The 20,055-nt window shown below is 37.1% G+C and overlaps 3 protein-coding genes across 3 annotated transcripts; all 3 read right to left on the bottom strand.

The window, feature by feature from the left end:
- Positions 1-1,157: 1,157 nt before the first annotated feature.
- On the bottom strand, positions 1,158-2,105 carry LOC118836563 (olfactory receptor 51V1-like). Its single transcript, XM_036743812.1, has one exon. The coding sequence runs from the start codon at positions 2,100-2,102 to the stop codon at positions 1,158-1,160; it is 945 nt and encodes a 314-aa protein (XP_036599707.1). The 5' UTR covers positions 2,103-2,105.
- A 6,288-nt stretch (positions 2,106-8,393) lies between these two features.
- LOC118836565 (olfactory receptor 51V1-like) lies at positions 8,394-9,338 on the bottom strand. Its single transcript, XM_036743814.1, has one exon. It carries the CDS (start codon positions 9,336-9,338, stop codon positions 8,394-8,396), a length of 945 nt encoding a protein of 314 aa, XP_036599709.1.
- A 9,106-nt stretch (positions 9,339-18,444) lies between these two features.
- Positions 18,445-19,404, bottom strand: LOC118836566 (olfactory receptor 51L1-like). Its single transcript, XM_036743815.1, has one exon. It carries the CDS (start codon positions 19,402-19,404, stop codon positions 18,445-18,447), a length of 960 nt encoding a protein of 319 aa, XP_036599710.1.
- Between the last annotated feature and the right edge of the window lie 651 nt (positions 19,405-20,055).

The following is a 20,055-nucleotide window of genomic DNA, read 5'->3' on the forward strand; positions in this document are numbered from 1 at the left end:
TTTGGAACACCAGGCTTCTCTTTACAACTGAATAGGAACTTTTTTTTTTTTAGAAGGAACTACTGACATTCAGATTTTGGTAAGTCTTAATCACCAGGACTCATTTACTTGAAATGTTGCTAAGCCATTGCCACTGCTATTCTTCTGTTTTTTTTTCTTATGCATTTTTTTACTACTCTGGCCTCAGAGTATAAATTCCTAGAGGTTAAAGATTAAGTTTTTGTCATTCTTTTAGGATCTGCCCAGAGAGGCACTTAGGTCAATTTTCAACTTGGCAATGGTGCCAATTGTTGAAGTCAAGGAAATAAATGGTGACTAGGACAACAGTGGGTTTTGAAACGCTGTACTTGAGATTCAATGTGATCTCATTTCAATCCCTATAGAAGTGCTTCTATGTATATTCATGTGTATAAATGTGTGTCTGTTTAGCGAGATATTGAGACAAACATTAACAACTATACAATATCAAAGACTGCTTGGGCAATTAACTACATAGAAGCAAGGGATGGTGTCAACAATCTTCTAAGAAACATTATCAATGGTAAATAATTCATGGTAACCTGTTAATTTAAAAAAATATAGCTGATAACACTAGAGTTTCCATCCAAGTGGAAAGAGGCCACAGAGCTGGCCAAACACATAAGCGTGATATTTGCCTTCCTACGTTGTAGAATTTCAGGAGTGTGTGGATAAATCTCTATTGATTTTTACTTTACCTTCAGGAGAAGATGGAGGTTAACATTCCATAAGAAGAGATTCTTATGAAAAGGAAAATATCTCTGGATAAGTAAAAATGGGGACTCAATTCATATAGTCAGAATGACTGATATTATTTCCTTAGAGTAGATTTTGAGAGATGGAGAGAGAGTGCATATGGGAAAGATCAAGTAAGGGAAAAAAGGGAGGAAGTTCACAGTCAAAAAGATGAAGGGATGAAGAATAGTGTATAAACTTTTAAAAAATTTCCTCCTGATTATTCAGGCATCATGCCTTAGACAGTGATCTCACATTCCCACCTGAATTAGCTGCTTAAAAGTTTTCTATCTTTGATTAAAAATCAAAACAAAACAAAACCTTTTTACTTTGAGATCCTTCGAGTCAGCCTGAGAGTTATTATCTTGGCAGAACCAACATCAGATCCTTTGACCCAAAGGCATTCAATCTCTTTTCAAAGGGAAGATTCCTTGGATCCTGATGCGAATTTGCTTGGTCTTGATGCTGTAGATGATGGGGTTCATGAGAGGTGGAAAAAGGATATAGATGTTCCCCATTAAGACATGGACTAGGGGTGAGAGGTGTTTTCCAAACCTATGCACCATTGTAAGACCTATAATGGGGATGTAGAAGACCAAGACAGCACAGATATGGGAGATACAGGTCTGGAAGGACTTGAGTCTCTCCTCCTGGGATGCAATAGCTAAGACTGTATGTAGGATAAGAATGTAAGAGAGAAGAATGAGGAGGGAGTCTAATAGCAAGGTGCAGATCACCAGAACCAGGCCAAAGAAACTATTGAAGTGGATGTCAGAACAAGCCAGCCGGAGAAGGTCCTGGTGTAGACAGAAAGAGTGGGAGAGGATGTGGTGGTGGCAGTAATGGAAGAACTTCAGGCGGATGATGACAGGAAGACTTGACAAAGCACTCCTCAACAAAATAATCAACCCAGCTTGAAAGACTTTGGTATTTGTCAAGATAGTTGTATATCTGAGAGGATTACAGATTGCAATGAATCGATCAAAGGACATGGCAAGAAGGACTCCAGACTCTGTAAAGGACAGACCATGAATGAAGTAAGCCTGGGCAATGCAGGCATCCAGGCTGATATCATTGCTGAACCCCCAAAAGACCCCCAACACTGTGTGAATGGTAGACAGCCCCATACACAGGTCAGTGAAAGCCAGCATAGCTAGAAAGTAGAACATGGGCTCATGTAGGCTTATCTCAGTCCGGATCACATGGAGAATCATGCAATTCCCCAAAAGGACGATAGCATAAATGAAGGAGAAAGCGATGGCAATCCAAGAATAAAACGGTTCTAATCCTGGAAAGCCAGTGAGGAGGAATGTGGAGGCATTGAGGTTGTGAGCAGGAAGCATCAACATGAGTGAAAGAGGAGATTTCTTGGGTGACGTCAGAGCCCTCACTTATATACTAATCTTTAAAGGGTTTTGAAATAAATATGAGCGATCACTTTGTCATGTTAAGCACCATAAGTACAGAAGTAGGGAGCACTACTTTGTTGTAGAAATACTATTTTATGGCAAGTCTGGGAATCATCAGTCCTATTGGCTAGGTGTGAAACTGTCACAATATTTGCCATTCACTTTGTTGTCCATAATCCAGGTAAAGAAGCATCTGCTTTCATGAATCTTGTTGTTGAATTGATCAGAACCTTCGAGGAATTATTCCACTGCTGTTCCTAGTTAGTCTAACTTGTATCCCCAATGTTTTTCATCTTTCTAATTAATTCTCATATATAATAAGAAACCAACTGGAATCAGTCACAGAAATAGTTGTTGTGGCTCCTCCTCAGTGTTCTCTAGTGAGTGGAGCTTGAGGACAATGGCTAGCTGTTTCTCAGCCACTGTGGTAGGAGGGACAGATGTGACAGTATTTATACAGGAGAGAAAATGATAATGAGCACTAAGGGGACCTCCATCTCCTGAGATGACCAGACTGCCTCTGAATCCAGAAGAGAATGATGCAAACCTTCCAGTTTAATTACCGCCTGCTCCAGACTCTGCTGTGGGAAACTGACAGAGGGATCTGCACGTAGCTCACATCTGGCCTCTGTATCCCCCCAGACCTTTAGTTTGAAGATCTTATTGTTATTGGTCCCTGGAGCTAATGACATCCACAATATTTCCAGTCATGTCTAAGTCTTCACGATCTTATTGGGGGTTTTCTTGGCAGAGATATTGGAGGGGTTCACCGTTTCCTTCTCCGACTCATTTCACTGATGAGGAAACTGAGGCATATATGGCTAAGTCATTTGACCAGGGTCACACAGCTAGTAAATGTCCGAGGCTGGACTGAAGTCAGGAATTTAAGTCTTGCTGACTTCAGGCCCTGTACCCTAAACACTGAGCCACCTACCTGCCTACTATAGTTTTGTAGATAGTAAACCCTTAAATGCCTCATTCATTAATCCATTCACTTAAAGAAGTCATATCTAGTGCTCTGAGGGCATGTCTGTCCCTCTCATCCATCATACTGCATCTCCTTTTCCCTTCAGGAACTGACAGATCTCAAATCCTAACTATCAGGGCCTCTCAAGAACTCTGTTTAGATAATTCATGTGAACATAAATATCTTACATTGACACACAGATGTGCACACACCCACATAAACAATGTAGGATTGGTTAGAATTTGAATACAAGATTCCTGATGCAGTAGACAGATTTTATATACGTATGCATCAATGCATGTATGTATATGTACATATCATATATGTGTATATACTTATGTGTATCTGTACATAGACATATCATATATATGTACATATATATGTATACACACACACACATATATATGATAGTCTGACATGTACAGGCTGACACACATGTGTGTAAATATTTTTAACAGCAAATTTCCTCTATAATATCAGCTTTCTGTTTTGCTCCAGCTTATCAATATGCTTATTGTCTATGCTGGCTTTCTCCACTATGGCGGGAAAGTGGAGTAGTTATGACAAAGATCCTGTGTGGTGCTCTCATTGATTCACATTCTTGCTCAATGAGCTACAAATTGCAATCCACATATATGGCTATGCAGTTATATATATATATATATATATATATATATATATATATATATATATATATATATATATATATATATATATATATATATATATATATATATATATATATATCATTATCAGTGCATATCATTTAAAAGGAAGAGAAAAGTGGACTTTGAATATTCCCACCTTAAATGCACAGTGGAGTATGCATTATTTTATTGTAAAATTACATGGCAAAATACTGTATTACTTAGTTACATTCTTGCTACTGAGTTTTAAAGGGTTGTGAAAAAATGAACAATCACCTAGTCATCTTAAGCAACATCAGTTCATAAGTAGGGAGCACTGCTTTGTTGTAGTTATGCTGAAGTAAGACAACATACATTGACAATGCCAGACAAAGCACTCATCACAATATTCTTAACTCACTGGAAATCAGTAATCAGGAAAATTAGAAAATTTAAAACTTCATATCTCATCCCAGCAGAATTTCTTGACCAAAACAAAAAAAAAATGAAAATGAGGTTTGCATCCAAATCTACTTTCTGAATGGCTCCTTTTGTTAGCCAAGCAAGGAAAGTAATTCACCTATTTTGAGTTAATTAAATCACATTTGATTACAGGAGTTGAAAAAATGTGTGTAGAGAAAATAAACTGATTTAAGACAATTGGTCTTTCAGTTCAATTAAAATCATATGGATTGTGGATTTATATAAGTATTTGTCAGTACATATCTCTGTAAAAATTCATTTTCAGAAATGAAATACACAAAATTTCATTACATGTCAGCATTATCAGATGAACATTTGCCATAAATTTTGGTGACAGAGAACACTAAATTTAAGGAACACTACATTAAATAAAATGTTATTACCCTTAAAAATTCCATTTTTTCTCATTAATAGACCTGTGTTACAAAAACTACACTCAATTCTTATTTAATTTTGATTTTTTTCAATAGAAAATCATGTAAATATTTTTTAATTCCTATCATGTAATTACCTCTATAATAAAGCCTAAAGCATTTACTTCTTGGTTCTTTACAGAAAAGGGTTGCTGACTGCTGTACTCACCTATTTTCCTTGGCATCAGGAAGAGTTGAATTCTCTTATTTCCTCAGTCACTAACTGTTAGAATAAAAATTGTACCTACCTCCTAGGCTTCTTCTTTGCATCATATGAAGATGAATGAATGTAAAATGCTTTGCAAGCTTTAAGCCCTAAGTTAATGGGCTGTTATTACTATTCTGCAAGTATGGTGGCACTTTTCTCAGCGAACAATCTGAGCATGGAGATAATATTCAATGAAAAGTGTACAAGTGCCTCCCTGAACTTGAAACCATGTAGGCAAAAAATGATGTAAATTGAGGGGATAGATTGAACTAAGTATTGCTATTTTATATGAAGAGAATTTTTAGGCAACTCTCCAGAAACCAATGGTTTTTATTCCTATGAATAACTATGATTAATATTTCTATTACAATTTGATATTTGCAAAATTGTCTCCGTGGGATACCTCTTTGTAATAATGAGCATAATATTACTTGTACCATTTTACAAATGAGGAAACTGAGGCTCATTGAGGTTAAGTGACTTGCTAATGATAATGAAATTAGGAAATATATTTTTTGAAAGCTACATATTTTTAATGTCAATATTTTGTGTCATGTGGGAATTTGCTTCAACTGACTTTCTATACTTGTTACAAAGGTTTTCTTTTTCTTTTTTATTATTTTTTTTTTTTAGTTTTCACCATTCATTTCCATTAAATTTTGAGTTCCAAATTTTCTCCCCATCTCTCCCCTATCTCCCACCCCATATTATGGAATACATTCTGATTGTCTCTTCCCCCAGTATGCCCTCCCTTCTATCACAACCGCACCCTTATTCCTTTCCCCTTACATACTTGGAGGGAAAGATAAATTTCTATACCCCATTGACTGTACTTATTTCCCATTTGCATGTGAAAACAATTTTTAGCAGTTGTTCTCACAACTTTGAGTTCCAAGTTCTCTCAGTTCTTTCCTCCTCATTCACCTTAGTTCAGAAGGCAAGCAATTTAATATAGATTATACATGTGTAGTTATGTAAAACAATTCCATACTAGTAATGTTGTGAAAGACTATATCCCCCCCATTTATTCTATTTTCTCCTTTGACCCTGTCCCTTTACAAAAAATTTGCTTCTGACTACCCCCTCCCCCAATATGCCCTCCCTTCTACCATCTGCCCCTCTTATCACCTTCTCCCTACATTCCAGTAGGGTAGGATACCCAATTGAGTGTGTATATTATTCCCCCATTAAGCCCAATCTGATGTGAGTGAGGTTCACTCATTCCCTGTCACCTACACCCTCTTCACCTCTATTGCAACAGTTTTTCTTGTCTCTTTTATATGAGATAATTTACCCTTTTCTGCCTCTCCCTTTCTCCTTCTCCGAATATTTCCTCTCTTACCCTTTAATTTTATTTTTTAGATATCATCCCTTCATATTCAACTCGTCCTCTGCCCTTTCTACACCCACACACACACACAAACACACGTGTGTATGTATGTGTGTGTACGTGTGTATGAATGTATGTGTATTCTCTTCAACACCCCAAATACTGAGAAAGGTCTCATGAGTTACAAATATCATTTTTCCATGTAGGAATGTAAAAAGTTCAAATTTAGTAAGTCCCTTGTGATTTCTCTTTCCTGCTTACCTTTTCATGCTTCTCTTGATTGTTGTATTTGATAGACAAATTTAATATTCAATTCTGGTATTCTCATCAAGAATGCTTGAAATTCTTCTACTTTAGTGAAAATCCATTTTTTCCCATGATGTATTATAGTCTGTTTTGCTGAGTAGGAGATTCTTGGTTTTAATTCTAGCTCCTTTAATCTCACGAATAACTTATTTCTAGCCCTGCAATCCCTTAATGTAGAAGCTGCTAGATCTTGTGTTATCCTAATTGTATTTCCACAATACCAGAATTTTTCTTTCTGGGAGCTTGCAATATTTTCTCTTTGACTTGAAAATTCTGAAATTTGGCTACAATATTCCTAGGAATTTTCCTTTTGGGATCTTTTTCAGGAGGAAATCAATGTATTCTTTTTTTAAGGGGTTGACAAGCTTACTTTAATTCAGCATGCAAATACCACTCAATTAGTTCAGGGGGGAAAGCCAGCACCCTGAACTTCAGAGCAAATTACAAACAAAATACAAACGTCGACAGACCAAATACATTTCATATTTACCAACATCTAAGTTCAGCCCAGGAGCTCATAACAAGGCCTGGCCCAGAGTCATGCACACCACCACAGCTCTGGGTAAGAGCTCTGAAAAAGAGAAAGCCAACACCTGGTTTTATATTTTTTAAGCAGATTCTTTCAATTTCTGTTTTAACCTCTGGTTCTAGAATATCAGGGCAGTTTTCCTTGATAATTTCCTGAAAGATGATGTTTAAGCCTTTTTTTTGATCATAGCTTTTAGGTAGTCCAACAATTTTTAAATTATCTCTCCTGGATCTATTCTCCAGGTCAGTGGTTTTTCCAATGAGATATTTCACATTGTCTTCCATTTGTTCATTCTTTTTGTTCTGTTTTATAATTTCTTGACTTCTTTTAAACACATTAGCTTCCATTTGCTCCATTCTAACTTTTAAGGAATTATTTAATTCAGTGAACTGTTGGACTTCCTTTTCCATTTGGCCAACTCTGCTTTTTAAGGCATTCTTCTCCTAATTGACTTTTTGGACCTCTTTTGCCATTTCAATTAGTCTATTTCTTTTTCATTTTTAGTTTACCACACACGGTTCTACATAATTTTGAGTTCCAGAATTTCTCCTCTCCTTCCCCCCTCCCTCCCCTAGATGGCATGGAATCTCATTTAACTACCATGTATAACTTCGCATTGAATTAATTTATACACTAGTCAAGTTATGGAGAAGAATTACGACCAATGGAATGAATCATGAGAAAGAAGAAACAGAACCAAAAAAAACCCCATCAACAAAAACAAAAGAGAAGCAAAAAAGGCGAGCATGTAGTGTGCCTCAATCTGAATTCAAACTTCACAGTTCTTTCTCTGGATGGAGATAACATTCTCCATCGTGAGTCGCCTGGAGTTGTCCTTGCACTTTACGTTGCTGAGAAGAGCGAAGTATGTCATGGTCCTCACAGAATCCATATATCTGTGGTTGTGTACACTGTTCTCCTGGCTCTGATCCACTCACTCAGCATCATAAGTAGAGATTATAATGAAAAGGAAAATATCTCTGGATAAGGAAAAATGGGGACTTAATTCATATAATTAGAGTGACTGATAGCTATTTCCTTAGAGTAGAGTTTGAGAGATGCAGAGAGAGTGCATATGAGAAAGATCAAGTAGGAGATAAAGGGAGGAAGGTCACAGTCAAAAAGATGAGGAAATGAAAAATAGTGTATAATTTTTTTTTTTGAAAAAAGATTCCTCCTCTTAATTCAGGCATGAAAACTTAGACAGTGTTCCCACATTCCCACCAGAATTAGCTGCTTAAAAGTTTTTTCTATCTTTGATTAAAAATCAAAACAAAACAAAACCTTTTCACTTTCAGATCCTTCGTGTCAGCCTGAGAGTTATGATCTTGTCAGACCCAACATCAGATCCTTTGAGGCCCAAAGGCTTTCAATCTCTTTTCAAGAGGAAGATTCTTTGGATCCTGATGCGAATTTGCTTGGTCTTGATGCTGTAGATGATGGGGTTCATGAGAGGTGGAAAAAGGATATAGATATTCCCCATTAAGACATGGACTAGGGGTGAGAGGTGTTTTCCAAACCTATGCACCATTGTAAGACCTATAATTGGTATGTAGAAGACCAAGACAGCACAGATATGGGAGATACAGGTCTGGAAGGACTTGAGTTTCTCCTCCTGGGATGCAATAGCTAAGACTGTATGTAGGATAAGGATGTAAGAGAGAAGGATGAGGAGGGAGTCTAATAGCAAGGTGCAGATCACCAGAGCCAGGGCATAGAAACTGTTGAAGCGGATGTCAGAACAAGCCAGCCGGAGAAGGTCCTGGTGTAGACAGAAAGAGTGGGAGAGGATGTGGTGGCGGCAGTAATGGAAGAACTTCAGGCGGATGATGCCAGGGAGAATTGACAAAGCACTTCTCAACAAAATAATCAACCCAGCTTGAATGACTTTGGTATTTGTCAAGATAGTTGTGTATCTGAGAGGATTACAGATTGCAATGAATCTATCAAAGGACATGGCAAGAAGGACTCCAGACTCCGTACAGGACAGACCATGAATGAAGTAAGTCTGGGCAATGCAGGCATCCAGGCTGATATCATTGCTGAACCCCCAAAAGATCCTCAACACTGTGTGAATGGTAGACAGCCCCATACACAGGTCAGTGAAAGCCAGCATAGCTAGAAAGTAGAACATGGGCTCATGTAGGCTTGTCTCAGTCCGGATCACATGGAGAATCATGCAATTCCCCAAAAGGATGATAGCATAGATGGAGGAGAAAGCGATGGCAATCCAAGAATAAAACGGTTCTAATCCTGGAAAGCCAGTGAGGAGGAAAGTGGAGGCACTGAAGTTGTGAGTGGGGAGCATCAACATGAGTGAAAGAGGGGATTTCTTGGGTGAGGTCAGAACTGTCATTTATATACTAATATTTAACGTGCTTTGAAAAAAAATGAAGAATCACTCAGTCACTTTTAGCACCATCAGTTCAGAAGTAGGGAGCACTGCTTTGTTGTAGAAATACTATTTTATGGCAAGTCTGGGGATCATCAATCCTATTGGCTGGATATGAAACTCTCACAATATTGGCCATTCACTTTGTTGTCCATAATCCAGGTAAAGAAGCATCTGCTAGTATGAATCTTGTTGTTGAATTGATCAGAACCTTCTAGGAATTATTTCTCTGCTGCTCTGAGTTAGTCTGTCTTGTTTACCCAATGTTTTTCACCTTTCCAATTAGTTCTCATTTATAATAAGAAACCAACTGAAACCAGTCACATAACATAGTTATTGTTGCTCCTTAGTGTACTCTAGTGAATGGAGCCAAAGGAACATAGCTAGCTGTTTCTCAGCCTCTGTGGTAGAGAGGTACAGATTTGAGAGTATTTCTGCAGGAAAGATAATGACACTAAGTCCCAAGGGGATCCTCTCTCTCTTGAGATTATCAGACTACCTTTGAATCCAGAAGAGAATGATGCGTAACTTCTATCTTAATTACTGCCAGCTTTGGACTCTGCTTTGGGAGACTGATGGAGGGATATGCGTGTAGCTCATATCTGGCCTCTGTATTCCCCCTAGAGCCCTAGCTTGAAGATCATATGGTTATAGGTCCCTGGAACTAATGACATCCACAATATTTTCAGTCGTGTCTAACTCTTCATGATCTTATTTGGGGTTATCTTGGCAGAGATATTGGAGTGGTTAGCCATTCCTTCTCCAACTCATTTCACAGATGAGGAACCTGAGTCAAATAGGGTTAAGTGATTTGCCCAGGGTCACACAGCTAGTAAATGTCTGAGGCTGAATTTCAACTCAGGATTTTATTGTCTTTTTACTTCAGGGCCCACACTCTAAATACTGTGGCACCTAGCTGGCCACTATAGTTTTGCACATAGTAAATACTTAAATGCTTTATTCATTCATCCATTTCCTTAAAGAAAGCACATGTAGTGCTCTCAGGGCATATCTGCCCCTCTCCCTCAACAGGCTTTATCTCCTTTTCCCTTTAGGAATTGATCAAATCTCCAATCCTAAATATCAAGGCCTTGCAGGAATTCCATTTAGATAATTCATGTGAACACAAATATCTTACATGGACACACACACACAAATGATGTAGGATTTATTAGAATTTAAGTGCAGTATTCCTGATGCAGTAGATATATTTTATATGTCCACATGTGTGTGTGTATATATATATATATATATATATATATATATATATATAAACGTGTATGTAGGTGTATATTTATATATATGTATACATATATGATATGTCTGTATATTATATAGGTATATACTTGCGTGTCTATACATACACATATATGTGTATATGATAGACTGACATACATACAGATTGACACATATGTGTGTAAATATTTTTACTAGCAGATTTCCTCTATAAAATCAGCTTTCCTCTTTGCCCCAACTCATCAATATGCTTAATGTCTAAGCTTGCCTACTCCACTATGGTGGAAGAGCGGAGTAGTTATGACAGAGATCCTGTGTGGTGCTTTCATTGATTCATACTCTTGCTCAATGAGCTACAAATTGCAATGACAAAATCTACATATATGGCCATCCAGTTATATATTTTTGATTACCAGTGCATATCATTTCAAAAGAAGAGAAGAGTGGACTTTGAATATTCAGACTTGAAATGCACAGTGGAGTGTGCATTACTTTATCATAAAATTAGATGGTAAAGTATTGCATTACTTGAGTACATTCTAGCTAATCTGCTTTAAAGGGCTTTGCATCACTTAGTCATCTTAAGCACCATCAGTTCAGAAGTAGGGAGTACTGCTTTGTTGTAGCTATACTGAAACAACACAATATACACTGACAATACCAGACTAAGCACTCCTCACAATATTCTCAACTGACAGGAAATCAATAATCAGGAAAATTAGAAAATTTAAAACTTTATATCTCATCCCATCAGAATTCTTAACCAAAACAAAAAAAATGAAAATGAGGCTTGCAGCCAAAGTTACTTTCTGATTGGCTCCTTTATTAGCCAAGAAAGGAATGTTGAGTTAATTAAATCACATGTGATTACAGGAGTTGAAAAAATATGTCCAGTGAAAATAAACTCATTTAAGACAATTGGTCTTTCAGTTCAATTAAAATCATATGGATTGTGGAATGATATAAGTATTCATCAGTACATATTTCTGTACAAATTCATTTTCAAGTGTGAAATACATAAAATTTAATTACATATCTGCATTAACAGATGAACATTCAGGACATTTTTTTTGACAGGGAACACTAAATTTAAGAACACCCCATTAAATAAAATTTTATCCCCTTAAAAATTTCATTTTTTTCTCATTAATAGACCTGTGTTACAAAAAACTGTACTCAATTCTTATTTAATTTTGGATTTCTTCAATAGAAAATAATGGAAATATTTTTTTTAAATTCCTATTATATAAGTAACTAAGCCTAAAAAATTTACTCTCTGGTTCCTTACAGAAAAAGATTATGACTGCTGTACTAACCTGTTCTCCTTGACTTAAGATTGGATGTTATCTCTATCATTTCTATGATATTTCTATAGCTAATTACTGGAAGGTCAGGAAGATGTAGCTACTAGGTGGATAGAGTGATGGACCTGGCATCAGGAAGAGTTGAATTCTTGTGTTTCTTCAGTCACTTACTGTTAGAATAAAAATTGTGCCTACTTCCTAGGGTGGTTCTTTACATCATATGAATATGAATGTGTGTAAAATGCTTTGCAACGTTAAAGTCTTATGTTAATGGTAGCTATTGCTGTTATTACTATTTTGCAAGTATGGTGGCACTTTTCTCAGTGGACAATCTAAGAATGGAGATAACATTTAATAGAAAGGGTACAGAAAAAAACAAACCAAACTAAAAAATAACTTATGGAAAAGTTGAAAATTGAGAAGCAACTGCCTATGTGCCTAGCTGAACTTCAGACCATCTAGGCAAAAAAAAATTATGTAACTTTGAGGGGATATATTAGACCACAGTATTTCTATTTGTTATGAAGAGAATTTTTAGACAAACTTCCAGAAGCCCACGGTTTTTCTTACTATGAAAAATTATGCTTTAAATTTCTATTTGCAAAATTCTCTCCATGGAACACCTCTATGGAATAATTAGTACAATATAACTTGTACCATTTTACAAATGAAGAAACTAAATCTGGTTGAGGTTAAGTGAGTTGTTAATGGTTATGAAACTAGCAAATATCTTCAGCAAGATTTGAATCCAGGTCTCAGTGAAGTTCAGCTCCCTATTATTCCTGAATATCTCTTTGCATCAAAATATGGATGGAAGAAGCCATGGAGGTTTTTCTCCATGCCATGGCCTTCTGAATAATAAGTATCTGAAGAAATCTATTTGAAAGATGAAATTAGAGGGTGGTCACATATTGGACAGTGTATTCTGGAAATTAACATGGCTTATGAAAAGTTCAGCATGTAAAGAACAGGGTTTGTGCCTGGTTCTATCAAATGTATGTATCAGGTAACTGTTTTGGAAAAGAGTGAATTATTATATTCTAAATATGTGTTAGAGAGCCCATGGGTTTTATTTAGTTTAAAAATGTGTGACAAGTGAGAGGAGCTGAACTCCAACCCCAGGGCAAAGCAAAATGATTAATTTTCTTTTTTTTTTTTTTTTTTAGAGTCTGGGCCATTGTGTTCTAGAGTTTTTTTTAAATTTATTTTTATTTTTAGTTTACAACAGATGGTTCTACATAATTTTGAGCTCCAGATTTTCTCCCCTCCCTCTTTGCTCCCTCCCTAAGACGGCATGGAATCTCATATAACTACCACGAATGACTTCTCATTAAATTAATTTTTACACTAGTCAAGTTGTGGAGAAGAATTACAACCAATGGAATGAATAATGAGAAAGAAGAAACAGAACCAAAAAAAAACCCCAAAAACAAAAGCAAAAGAGAAGAGAAAAAGGTGAGCATGAAGTGTGCCTCAATCTGCATTCAAACTTCATTGTTCTTTCTCTGGATGTAGATAGCATTCTCCATCGTGAGTCCTTTGGAGTTATGCCTGCACCTTGTGTTGCTGAGAAGAGCGAAGTCTGTCAGGGTTGGTCCTCACGGAATCCGTATATCTGTGGTTCTGTACAGTGTTCTCCTGGCTCTGATCCGCTCACTCAGCATTATGTCATGTAGGTTTTTCCAGGTTGTTATGAAGTCTGCATCATCCCCATTTCTTATGGTGCAATAGTATTGCATTGCCTTCATATACCACAGCTTGTTCAGCCATTCCCCAATTGATGGGCATCCCTTCGATTTCCAATTCTTGGCTACCACAAAAAGACCCACTACAAATATCCTTGTACATATGGGTCCTTTTCCAGCTTGCGTGATTTCTTTGGGATACAACCCTAGAAGTGGTATTGCTGGGTCAAAGGGTATGAACATTTTGAGAGGCCTTTGGGCATAGTTCCAAATTACTCTCCAAAATGGCTCGATCAGCTCACAACTCCACCAGCAATGTGACAATGTTCCAATTTTCCCACATCCTTTCCAGCATTTATCATTTTCCTGTTTTGTTATTTTAGCCAATCTGACAGGAGAGATGTGGTATCTAAGAGTTGTTTTGATTTGCATTTCTCTAATCAGTAGTGATCGAGAGCATTTTTTCATATGCCTATAGATAGCTTTAATTTATTCCTCTGAAAACTGCCTGTTCATATCCTTTGACCATTTCTCAATTGGGGAATGGCTTGTATTCCTATATATTTGCCTCAGTTCCCTGTATATTTTAGGAATGAGGCCTTTATCAGAGATACTAGTTGTAAAGATTTTCTCCCAATTTTCTGCTTCCCTCCTAATTTTTGTTACATTGGCTTTTTTTGTACAAAAACATTTCAATTTAACATAATCAAAATGATCCATTTTGCATTTTGTAATGCTCTCTATCTCTTGTTGGGTAATGAATTCTTTTCTTTTCCATAAATCTGATAAGTAAACTATTCCTTTCTCTCCCAAATTACTTATAGTATCAGCCTTTACTCCTAAATCATGAACCCATTTTGACTTTATTTTGGTATATGGTGTAAGATATTGGTCTATGCCCAGTTTCTGTCCTACCATTTTCCAATTTTCCCAACAGTTTTTGTGAAATAGTGAATTATTAGCCCAGAAGCTGGCCTCTTTGGGTTTATCAAAGAGTAGATTGCTATAGTTGTTGACTTCTCCATCTTGTATTCCTAACCTATTCCACTGATCCACACCTTTGTTTCTTAGCCAGTACCAGGTAGTTTTGATGACTGCTGCTCTGTAGTACAGTTTAATATCTGGTATGGCTAGGCCACCTTCTCTAGCATTTCTTTTCATTAATACCCTAGATATTCTAGACTTCTTGTTTTTCCAGATGAATTTTGTTATAATTTTGTCAAGCTCAGTAAAATAATTTTTTGGTAGTTCGATTGGTATGGCACTGAATAGATAAATTTAGGTAAAATTGACATTTTTATTATATTAGCTCGGCCTAACCATGAGCAACTGGTATTTTAATTTTCATTTTTTAATGAGCTTGAACACAATGTTAAAATGTGCCATAAAACTTGGAAGGGGATTACAAAGAAAGAATGAAATACCAACTTCTTTTTGAAGTGGGCTTTATTCTCTCAGGTGTCTTATTCCTTAGGCTGGGACATGTATCATAAACTGCCATCATCCTTTGTTTTCTGGTTCCAGACAACATAATAATCAACCAGTCAGTCATGAAAAAAAAAACAATTTAGGGCTTGCTTTGTATCAGGCACTTTGTTAGATGCTAATGCTACAAATATAAATTATTAAAAAAACTCCTATTGCCAAAGATTTTATATCTTGTTAACAAAATTCCCCTGGACTTCAAAAGAGGGATTGGAAATTATGATAGAGTCTGATCACAGATTACAAAAGTGTTTATTACCTTAGAATCTGAACTTGCCAGGAAGAGAAGTAGAACGTGCAAGGCAACAGAGAGGGAGATAGTTCTCAGGTGGCCAAAGGAGAGTGGAAAAATGGGTGAGATAGTATAGTGTCTAGAGGCTTTCAGGCATGAAGCAGAGTGTTCAGAGAAGACATCTGTAGATACAATTAAGCCAGACAGCAGGATGTTTAGAAAGTTCCAAGCAAGGTCTTGAATCTGCAACTGCTGTTCAAGTTTAACTTTGTGCTGGTCAAGACTGACTCTGTGGTTTCTGGCTGCTACAGGTATCTCCAAATTTGACTAGAGTTCACTCACAAAGGATCACTGGTATGTCAAGTAGTTTTGGGCTTCAGAAGCCTTTCTGATTGGCTACTTGTTGTGTAACTCTGACAAGTTGGTATAGTCATTACAGAGTTCATGTTAATGCTTTATAATGGTATATATAGTTTGAGCTTTTACTTGGGTGTATTTTTCCCAGTACCAATTGCCAGTGATTAGGAGAGTAGCATCAATTAGCCAATCAATACCAATTAATTTTTCAAAGGTATGTTTATTGAGAAGATATAGAAAGAAGAAAAATACAAAACTTCTCCCTCAACATTCTCTCCTATGTTAGTTTGGTCACAAAGAGTAGTGACTTCAAACTTAAAGTAGCTGCCTTAAAATGCCAAATCTAGCTTACTGTCTGCATAAGACATTGAATGAGTAAGTGGCCCCCTATTGGCTGCCTTTGATAATGCCAGTGATGGTTATTCTAAATCAAGCAGGTCATTAAAAGCTTTGATCTTGACTGGGCTCATCTGCCTGAAAATTCTGGCATGGAGTGTATTCACTCAATCTGGTAGCTTGATCTTTCTACCTTTCAAAGCTCACAGGTTCACAGCCTAGTATATCCCCATTACTTCTTCACTCAAGGCAGGAAGGCATAATCACAATAAGGATAGAAGCAATGGCTGGGCCAAGTGCTCATGGATTCATGTTAATCTAGGTGGGGAGAGTAGATTATAATCACTAGCTCTTTCTTTATCTCCCCAACCAAAAACTTAAAGAAATCCTTGCTTTCTCACTAAAATGTCACAAGGCAGGAAGGAGAATCAGGTTAAGTACATTCTCTCAAGTGCAGAACAACTTCTGAAGTGGAGAGCCCCTCAATTCTAGGAAATTCAGGAATTTCTAAGTCTGTCAAACATGCATGCTTTCAAAGACTGAGACCTCATTGGCCAGTCTAACATTACATTTTCCATTTACTCAGCTGTGTATATGGTGTACCCCTCCTGTAGAAAAGAAATCTCTTGTGAACAAGGACAGAGTGTCTTTTATCTTTGTATACTCCACACCCAGCATAGTGTCAGGTACTTGGTAGATACTTGATAAATGCTTGTCAATTGATCAGTTATCCCATTAATTTACAAGTTGTGCATAGGATGAACACTGGGCAGTCTACAGAATGGTCCCTGTAGCCACAGAATTTACAGTCTCACCATAGATGAACTACAGAAATTACAATAATTAGACTAAGGACAGAATATGATTATATAGACATATATTGACAATATGGCTTCCAAGCAGCCAATCAGAAAGTGAAAAAAAAACAATATATAATGAAATAATACCTCACATTTTTATTTAGATTCAAGGTTTATACATGTTAGCTCGTTGGATGATCATAACAACCTTGTAAAGTAAGCTCAATTAATATTCACATTTAAGAGATTAAGAAAGTGAGGCTGAGAAAGGTGAAATGATTTTCCCAAGGCCAGACAAATACTAAATTTCTAAAGTGAGTTTGAATCCAAGCTTTCCTTACTCCAAGGCCAGCACTATGTCCACCACACAAAGCAGAAGAATTAAGACTTGAATTAAATCTCAAAGGATTGTGTAAGAAGAAAAAATGTAGTATGACAAGGATCCCCCAGTGCTGGAATCACAGAATTTTATAGTTAAAAGAAAACCTGGTAGCCATTGGGTTTAACCTATATCCGACAAGGACACCCACTGTAATTTAACAGCAAATGATCGTCTAAGCTATGGAAAACCTTCAATGAAAGGGAATCTACTCCCTTTCCCCTCCTCACCTCCTTGAAATAACCTTTCTACTACTAGATAATTATGTTTGAGGAAAAGTGTTTGTTTTTTGTTTTTAATTTTTCCGTGATGTCAAACCTGGATTTATTTATTCTTTCTCTCTTCTATTCATTGTCCCTGGTTCTATTCTCTGGAACTAAACAGAAGAATTCTAATTTTCAACTTGATGAGTTTTATAAATGACTCTTCTCTTTCTTCAAATATTAGGCTTGTGTGACTTGGATTTGGAGTCAACACCTTTGCCTACTAAAACCCTGTGTTCCAATCACATAAAATGCCAACCTTTTGCAAAAGAACTTTCAAAAGAATGTTGAGTCATGGATTCATTTATGTACTCTGTTTTCTCTGACAAGGAAAATGTGTTTTAAAAGCCTAGTTTTTTCTGACTCCTGGTTCAAGGATTTTTCAAAGATATTACAAGTCTTCAAATGCAATGAGTGCAGTCACTGATGACTCTGGTTCTTAGTCAAGAACACTGGAATGATAAACATATAGCCACATGGAGGGACCAAAGAGGAACACAGCTCAAAAAATGAAAAAAAAAATTGGGATTAAAGCCACAGATTCTCCAATCCAGGAAAAGTGGATGTATTTGTTTAGGAGACTAATAGAACATGGAAGGTGCTCAGTAGTAAACTGAATGAAGCACAAAAAATTTATAATTACCCTAGTACTCTCAAATTGTAGAATGTTACAACAACAAGTAATCACTTATCTAAACTGCTTATTTTCCAAATAGGAAATTGAGGGCCATAGAGCTGGAATAGACTGTCCATGGTCACATTTATAGGAAGTGACTGAATTTGGAATATCATTGTGTGTGTATGTGTGTGCATGTTTCTGTTTGCTCACATATGTATGTGTACATGTGTGAGGAGTAGAAATGACTGGCATTCATCACACTTCTATATCTTTTGGTACTCTTTTCAGTTCATCACAATGACAGGCTTTGTGGGATCATCTCTTAGAAATGTCTACCTCAGGGTGGAGTGCATTCTCTTGGGGTTGATCAGGTGGATGATCCCCCTACGAATTTTCTTATTTTTCACACTGTATATGATGGGATTGAGAACAGGGGGCACTAGCAGGTAGATGTGAGCCATGAGGACATGCACAAGGGGAGAGGCATGCTTGGCAAAACGGTGAACAATGGAAAGGCCAATCATGGGCACATAAAGGATGAGGACAGCACAGATGTGGGAGGCACATGTGTTCAGGGCCTTGAGCCTCTCTTCCCAGGAGGCAATGTTCAACACAGAGTGAAGGATGAAGATGTAAGACACCAAGATGCCCAGTGAATCAAATCCCCAGTATAGAATAAGCACAACCAGCCCATATATAGAATTAAATTTGGTGTCTGCACAAACCAGCCGTATTATATCCTGATGCAAGCAGTAAGAATGAGAGAGTACATGGGAATGGCAGAATGGGAAGTATGTCAGGCGGATCATCAATGGAATGACTGGGAGGGAGCTCCTAAGAATAGCAAATATCCCAATTCTAGCAATGCGCTGTGGGGTGAGGATGGTGGCATACCTTAGTGGATAGCAGATAGCTATGTAGCGATCAAAAGCCATTGCTAGGAGCACTGCTGATTCCATGAAGGAGAAGGAATGGATAAAAAACATCTGTATCACACAAAGATTGAATTCAATCTCCCTGGATATGGACCACAACACTTGGAGGACAGATATAAGTGTGGGAAGGGACATGCCCATGTCTGCAAAAGACAACATGGCCAAGAAATAGTACATGGGTTCATGGAGGCTTGAGTTAGTCCGGATAACATGAAGAATGGTGCAGTTACCCACTATTTCAATAAAGTAGAGGATGCAGAAGGGGATAGAGATCCAGTGGTGCACCGTCTCATAGCCAGGAATGCCAGTAAGGTAGAATGTGGAGGAAGGGGTACTACTGGCATTGAAGTCTGCCATGGAAACAGCCCCCAGTGCCAGAATCCCATGCCCTTAAGGAAAATGAAAGACACATTAGAGGATAGAATGAAGACTTCCCTATGAATTGCATGTTGTTCCACACCATAACAACTTACCTATATCTATACTCACATTTTTTTCACTGTATGTCTGTTCTATTTACCTTCCCTCTTCTCCTTTGATGAATAAGAATAAAACAGTTCTGGAGTTCAAGGTCCTTTTTTTAATTTTTTACATTTATTATTCTATTATTGCTATTATCGAATTTGAGCAGTTAGAAAATTAGCTCTGAGTCATTCTTTGCCCTCATTGCCAACATTATCTCAGTAGTATGCTCTCTTAATGTTATTTTAAAATTTTATATTCTAGGCTCATGTTTGTCTTTATAGTTGCCCTTTTCAAAGAGCAAAATTACCAGTCTGAAAGGGGCAAATCCCAACGTAGGAAAGGAGGGGAAATTTAAGGCAATACCCATAAATCTCTCCAGTGAAGGGAAAGGAGAAACATAGGTTCACTAGAGATAAGAAAAGAAGATGTGTTGATACAGGGGAAATGAGGTTGATACAGAGGGGTCATATTAAATAGGAAGTTGAGCAGGCAGAAATATCTTTTTCTGCTTCATAATGGCCCTGCACATCCTAAAGAGCAATT

Source organism: Trichosurus vulpecula, chromosome 2 (genome assembly GCF_011100635.1).
Source record: "Trichosurus vulpecula isolate mTriVul1 chromosome 2, mTriVul1.pri, whole genome shotgun sequence".
NCBI classification, from domain to species: Eukaryota; Metazoa; Chordata; class Mammalia; order Diprotodontia; family Phalangeridae; genus Trichosurus; species Trichosurus vulpecula.